This window comes from Echinops telfairi, unplaced genomic scaffold (genome assembly GCF_000313985.2).
Source record: "Echinops telfairi isolate 266 unplaced genomic scaffold, ASM31398v2 ScPeMD7_16;HRSCAF=60, whole genome shotgun sequence".
NCBI classification, from domain to species: Eukaryota; Metazoa; Chordata; class Mammalia; order Afrosoricida; family Tenrecidae; genus Echinops; species Echinops telfairi.
In genome coordinates, this window is record NW_022103913.1 from 1,776,448 (window position 1) to 1,784,101 (window position 7,654).

Below are 7,654 nucleotides of genomic sequence, written 5' to 3' on the forward strand. Positions count from 1 at the left end.
CTGGGCTCTTTACCTTGGGTAGAGCAGATCTGCCAGAGGCTTTGGTCTGACGAGATACTCTGCAGATGGGTTTGGGACTCCCACTGTCCTCCACTGCCTTACACAAATTGGGAGTTCATAATTCCAGCCCTGATACTTTTCCCTTCAACATATTCAAAATTTGTAACTGTCAACTTTAGATCACACAAGCTGGTGTGCTTCTTCTCTGTGAACTTAGTTGATGCCTCACTTAGATGGGTTCTTGTTTGAATACAACCCTTTAAGACCACAATCACTATTTTGTTTTTTTGGTTTTTTTTTCTGGCAAAGAAATTTATTACGTGTTCACCATCAAACTTATGATCTTGGCCTTTCCTTCTTGCCTTTGTATAAGGCCAAGAGGGACACATTGGCTACTTTGACAACCTTAAAGCGGACTCCAGGAATGTCACCGACGGCATGACCTTTGCGACCAAATCCAGCCACCAGAACTTCATCGTTTTCCTCAATAAAATTCAAGCACGCATCGTTGGGCACGAAGGCTGTGATTTTCTTGCCGTTTTTGATCAGCTGGACACGGACACACTTGCGAATGGCGGAATTTGGTTGTTTGGCTTCCACTCCGACTTTTTCCAATACGATTCCTTTTGCATGGGAAGCGCCTCCAAAGGGGTTGGCTTTCAGAGCTGTGCCCAAATGGGCCTTTTTGTACTGTTTATCGTGCCATTTCTGGTCCCGTCGGTGGCTGCGGAGCTTCCTAGCAGTACGAAGACCACAACACTTGCCCATGTTGGCGGCGCCGCGACTCCCAGCGAAAGAGAAAGACCGCCCAGGCCACAATCACTATTTTGATTGATAGTTGGGCACCATCTACTTTCTCCATCATATTTTGCTGTAACACCCTTATCTTCAGTGATCATTTCATGAAGGTGAGTATTGAGCAGGGCCATGATATAAGGACTAAATGTTCTTAAATTGGAGCTAGGATTTAGTGGGAGCACAGAACTCATTCCTGGATCTATACTTTTGCTTTTTTTAAATTTGCTGTGATTGGGGATTAATACACATCATATCATTTTATAGTTCAATCATGCCAAATGTCATTGTACAGTTGGTTCCATAATCAGTCTCAAAACATACTCTTCCTTCTTGGACTTTTTGAAGTCACCTACCTCTTATTGTCCCCACCCCTCTATGTTGCCCCACCCTCCAAAACCATGTTATGTTTTCTTTCCCTATAGTCTCAACATTCCTCAGTTTCGTTTACTGAGAAAACAGCGAAGCAATTAACACAGTTTCAAGAGGGTGACCCCCAATGGCAGCACACCTTGGAGATACAGCCTCATATACACAGGCATAAGCAAAATATAAGAGAAGGAAAGTCACAAGATTGCAGGAATAATACATCTCTTAATACTGCATACAGGGTGTTGATTTAGCAAGATCATGCTTATCCATCAATCAACAGTACATCACTCTTGGTACAGCTGTCTTCTGCTTCTTCAGACACCATGTGTTTTCCGGCTTCAGTCCTCAGGTTACAAGGGTGTCTGAGGTAGTGTTCAGTTCACCCAGTGAACTCACCAATGCAGCTTCTGGATCAAAAATACCACTTTTCTTAGAGGAAGTTGTTCTTGTTATCATGGACATATGAAAATTTTATGGACTTTGAAATGCACGGAAATTTTTGTTCAGAAAGAGAGAAAATGGCTACACTTCTCTTTGGGTTAAATTTTTTCTCCAATGTTTCTCACCATCTGAGATAATTAAGGTTTATTGTGCCAACCTGACCGATAAACACATATGGGATTAATTGAAGGGCAGAGAGATAAATGGCTCAGTGAGCCTTGTCTTTCTAGTTCTCTAGTCTCTTGTTCTCTGATGGTCAGATCAGTGTGCGGCTGCCTTAGCTAGTTCTTTGCCTCAGCTGGCAAGGCTCACTTCCTGCGAGACATCCCTGGGGAGAAGCTGCATGGACCTACCCTGATGCAGCCCTGGGTGCTGGAATACCTGTGTGGAGACCCTGGCCAGTGCTGAGATGCTTACACATTCACTGTTTTGGCTTTCTTCCTGCAGTCGGCGTCATTGCGTGTGCTTTGTGAGATTGAGAAGGACTTTGTAGATCAGTATCGGGCATAAGGGCTAATGTTTGGATTTATGGGCTTGGACAGCACTGGGTTGGGATGCTTTCTGAATGTACACTTACCCTTTATATAAAACTCTCTCTTATACATATATGAGTTTCTGTGGATTTGTTTCCCTTGTTTACCCAGAGTAACACACCATCTATTTGAGTTCACTTGTAGATGACATGGACCAGATGCTACAACAAACCAAGAAAAATCTTTTGATTGAAAGCACAATAACTACTCAGAAAATGAGGGCCTGTTAACAGTGTGTTTTGGTATGCCATCTGGCAAAATCTATATATAGTGCAGGGGCAAATGCTTCAGGTCACAACCGCTGGCAAATCCAATTAGTTTCTGTATTTTACCATAGAATATCTTCACCACCTGTCTTTCTGTCTGAACTCTTCAATCACTTCAAGCAGTTCACAAAAGGAACAAGGGGAAAAATAAGAATAAAAAACCTGGCAAGGCCATATGCCAAAATAACTCACATCCAGAAGACCAAATGTCTTTTAAATCCAAGAAATGGTTATTTATAGATCTGTAATTAGTGATTAAAAGCCAAGGGAGCATTTTGTTTTCCTTTGAACCTTAAACTCCTCTCAGCTTCTATGCATTCTCATAAGCAATGTGATGCTGAACAGCTCTGCCATTTCTTAGGAAACAACCCAGCAATTACTGTGACAAATGTGTACTTCACTGTTTATTTAGTTTCTCATGTATTTTCAGTTATTTTTTAAAGTGTGATCAAAGCCTAATTTTCTTTGGTCAACTTGCAGAAAGCTCAAAAATATTTCATTGTGTAGAAATTAGGTGATATATTAAAATGTAAAGCAAATTTTAATTAATATTAATATTTCTGGTGAAATAGTGATATTGAGGTAAGAAAAACAGGGCCAAACTTCCTACATTACACAGATTTAATTGCTGTGAAGTGGTAGCATTAGGCTCACATTAAGCTATCATTAACATTTAAATTATGTATATCTATTATAAATGTTTCTGATTATTTAAAAACTACACCCTTAAAGTGACTCTACAGAGGGTGTCCAAGGTTATGAAACTTTACAGGGACAGACAGCCTCATCTTTCTCCCACTGACTGGCTGGTGGGTTTGGACTGCTGATCTTGTGTCTAGTGGTCCCACACTGAGCTCACAGTGCCACCAGGCTCCTGAAATAAAATGTCTAAGTGGATATATTTGCTTAAAATGAATTTTTGTCCTACCGAGACAGAAATTTAGATTTTAGCAATGAAAAATAGAATCAGAAACCAGAAGAAAAGAAAATTATCAGTTCAAAGACCCGTTGCTTAAATGTGGACTGCACATAGTGACTTATTTTCATGATTATAGTATGGAAAAGAGAAAGAAGAATTTTATAATGCATACACCTGGACAATTCCTCAGCCAGGTGATCAAGTTCAATATCAACAGTAATGAATCTCACTTATAGATGTTCCCTTGATAAGATGTAATGAGAAGGCCACTTTGCCTCTGTGACCTTTCTCCCCCAACCCCATAACCTCACTCTAATCATTAGAAAAACATCAGACACATAACAATAGAGAAGTATTCTGTGAAATACTTGACCAGTAGTCCTCAGAGCTGTCAAAGGTTCAAAAACAAGGAAAGTATAAGAAACGGTCACCAACAAGACGACTCTAAGGAGAAAGACCACTACGAATAATGTATCCTGACTGGGATCCTGGGACAAAAAAAGGACATTAGGCAAAACTCGGGAAATCTGATTAACATATGGACTCTCACTAATTAATAATGATGTGTTAATATCAATTAATTAATTGTACAATGGAACTAATGTAAGATGTTACTGCTAGAGAAAATATGATGTAATATATAGGAACTGTCTGTATTATCCTCCCAAGTTCTCTATAAAAGCATTTCTAAAAAGTAGATTTAAAATAACAGTCATAATCATAATACATATAAACACACTAATAACCTAGATTTAGGTTTCTAGTCAAAAGGTTTTTGGAGACAAGGCTGATTCTTGGAGTAGGCTAGCAAATATAGATGATGAGGCTAGAGGTTAACGACCCTTTCACAGGGGCCGCCTGATTCATAACAGTGGCAAAATTACTGTTATGAAGTAGCAACAAAAATAATTTTATGGTTGGGGGGGGTCACCACAACATAAGGAACTGTATTAAAGGGTCTTGGCATTAGGAACTGTATTAAAGGGTCTTGGCATTAGGAAGATTGAGAACCACTGGGCTACAAAATTTTGTCATATCAGAAAGTAAAAAAGTGTTGTCAAACACACACAAAATTCACATGATGGGAATATGTCAAGAGGAAAAAGGAATAACCAAAATTACACCTAACAACAAAAGTGGGGGGAAATTACATAATAAAAGAATGGTGGATATTAGCATTAGGTGAAAGTTGTATGTGTAACAAGGGCCATATTAAATATCTTATGCATTGCTTGCTTCATTTAATCCGGGGAAGCACTGTGTGAGGTTGGCATGATTCTCTCAACTTTCCAAATCAGACTAGCCAGTCTAGTTACTTTGCTCAACGTCACATAGATTTTTAACTCAGGTTTTGAATTTTGGTGCTGCCTACCTACACAAGCCATAAGTTTTTCACTACTCAGTTGCCACCATGCTCTACTGCCTCTCACTCTAGTTCGTCCCACATCTATGTGTAGATTTTCCTCCTAAATAGCACATGTATAGTTTCCTGGCAGTGGTAATGAAAGCACAACATGGTGAATCTAATTATTGTCACTGACATATACATTTAAAATGTATAAAAAGGCAAGTGTTTGTTGTATAGATTTCACTAGAGTAAAAAAGAAAAGTTATGGCAATTTCCCATTAAGGAATTTTAAAAATTGAATAAGTATGAGGAGTTTTATGTTACAGTTTATTATTATTCATATAATTGTAAAAGACAGATAAATCCTGAACATAAAAGAAACCACAAAGCTGAGGAAATGATGACACCAATCAAGATAGTCATAGCTCAGCTTCTCATAGGATGTCATTTTGCATTCAAAATCAGCATTTAATAAGTTATGGTGGACTGAATTTGCTTTATATGACTCTTTTATTCATAGCCTTTGTAGCTCTCATCTCAGGACTCTAACTCGGGGATTGGTCAAGTTGTGCCATTCTTCTGAGTATAAGAGAACCATTTGAGAAGCAGGATCAGGGAGAATCCTGTGACTATCAAGAAAGAAGAGCCACCAGTGAGTGTGATCCCTATCTTAAAAGGCATAGGCACCAGGTCACCGCCAAGACCATGAATTGAGCAGAGTCAACAATGAGCTCATGAGGATGAATGAGAGAATTGTGAGCTTCCTAGCCCATGGAACAAGGCAGAGTTCAAAAGACCACATGGCTGACAGGCTGAGGAGAGAGAGAGAGAGACGTGGCTGCTAGCTGAGAAGTGGTACTGCTGAGAACCAGATTATCCTTAATGTTTTCTGATCCTACCTTATGGTAACCTGGTAACTTCCATACTGAATCCTCATAATCATGAGGCTGATTTATAGCAATTGCAATGGATGATGAACCCCAGAAAAGAAGTAGAGTGTCATGGGAGGAATGGTTGGTGTCAGAATGGAGTGAAAGAAGGATAGACGGTAGAGGCCTTGGGGCAATCAGCCTTGGACTGATGTGGAGATGGATTCATCTTCTCCTTTGTATAGACGAAGAATATCAGAAATGGTCCCCACTCCATTTCTTAAAGTAATCCTAAAGGGAAATCCATCCTTTAAAAATCTAGGTATTTTTCTTCGTTTTTGTTTATGTTGCCTACAGGAGAAGCAATCCCCATAGCACACCTGATAAATACAAGATCTGAGAGAAACTTGTGAAATCATCTTATGTGATCATTTGAGGAAACAATGAAAATATACCTTTAAAGACCAGTCCCATTAAACTGACATCATGGAAAGTGAAAAGAATCCACTTGAACAGAGCATCACAGTGTGCACAAGTGACCTGACTTACTTATTTATTGATTTATTTTTATGACCCACCAAGTCAGTTCAAACTCATAGGACTAAACGCAGCCCTGTCCTGTAGCATCATAATTGTGTTTGAAACCTTGTTGCAGCCACTACGTTGTTCTATCTCTTTGAGGATCTTCCTATTTTTCACTGATTCTACTTTATCAAGCATGATATTCTTTTTCAGCAACTGGTCTTTCCTGATAACATGGTCAATGTGTGTAAGATAAAGTATGGTCATCATAATAAACAAAAACAGAAGTTTTATTAAAAAGTAAAAGGTAAACGTCCAACAGGCGATTTACTTAAACTCAAAAAAATGACTAAAAGAAATTATGTCTTAAACACCTTATAGTAATCTATTTGGAATTATATTTAACTGAGCTTTGTTCCTGAGAAGAATACAATTCATACACATGTATGCATATATGATGCGTACACTTTTCAAGTATTTATGTACTTATAGGCATTAAACTTGAAAAAGATTCATAAAGGCATGTACATATGTAAATATATTTATGTATGACAATGGGGAAATAGATTTTGCGCATATATTTATAGGTTTAGTATTAAGGTAACAGGTGGACATTGGGGCTCCACTCAGGTACTCCCTCAATGCAAGAATACTTTGTTCCATTAAACTGGCAGTCCATGATGCCCACCTTCCCAACATGATCGCTGAAGACAAAGCGGGTGCATAAGCAAAAGTGGTAAAGAAAGCTGATGGTGCCTGACTGTTAAAAGATATAGCTTCTGGCCTTGAAGTCAGACAAACAGCCATCTAGCTCAGAAGCAACAAAGCCCACATGGAAGAAGCACACCAGCCTGTGTAATCATGAGGTGTCGAAGGGATCAGGTATCAGGCATCAACGCACAAAAAATCAAATCATTGTAATGAGGGTGGGTGCAGATTGGGGACCTAAGATCCATCTCTAGGCACCTGGACATCCCCTTACAGAAGGGTCACAGGAAGGAGATGAGCCAGTCAGGGTGCAGTGTACCATGTAGCAATGATGAAACATACAACTTTCCTCTAGTTCCTAAATGCTTCCTTCCCCCCACCCCCCACATTATCATGATCCCAATTCTATCTTACAAATCTGGCTATACCAGAGGATGTACACTGGTACAGATAGGAACTGGAAGCACAGGGAATCTAGGACAGATGATTCTTTCAGGACCAGTGCTGAGAGTGGCGATACCAGGAGAGTGGAGGGAGGGTGGGGTGGAAAGGAGGAACTGATTACAAGGATCTACACATAACCTCCTCCCTGGGGGATGGACAACAGAAAAGTGGATGAAGAGAGATGTCGGACAGTGTAAGATATGACAAAATAATAATAATTTATAAATTATCAAGTGCTCATGAGGGAGAGGGGAGCGGGGAATGAGAGGGATAAATGAAGAGCTGATACCAAGGGCTCAAGTAGAAAGCAAATGTTTTGAGAATGATGATGGCAAGAAATGTACAAATGTGCTTGACACAATAGATGTATGTATGGATTGTGATAAGAGTTGTACAAACCACCAACAAAATTAAATTAAAAAAATTAAAAAGATCAA

General features: G+C 39.3%; 1 protein-coding gene across 1 annotated transcript; it reads right to left on the reverse strand.

The window, feature by feature from the left end:
• Positions 1-301: 301 nt before the first annotated feature.
• On the reverse strand, positions 302-802 carry LOC101644607 (40S ribosomal protein S23). Its single transcript, XM_004712059.2, has one exon. It carries the CDS (start codon positions 766-768, stop codon positions 337-339), a length of 432 nt encoding a protein of 143 aa, XP_004712116.1. The 5' UTR covers positions 769-802; the 3' UTR covers positions 302-336.
• Between the last annotated feature and the right edge of the window lie 6,852 nt (positions 803-7,654).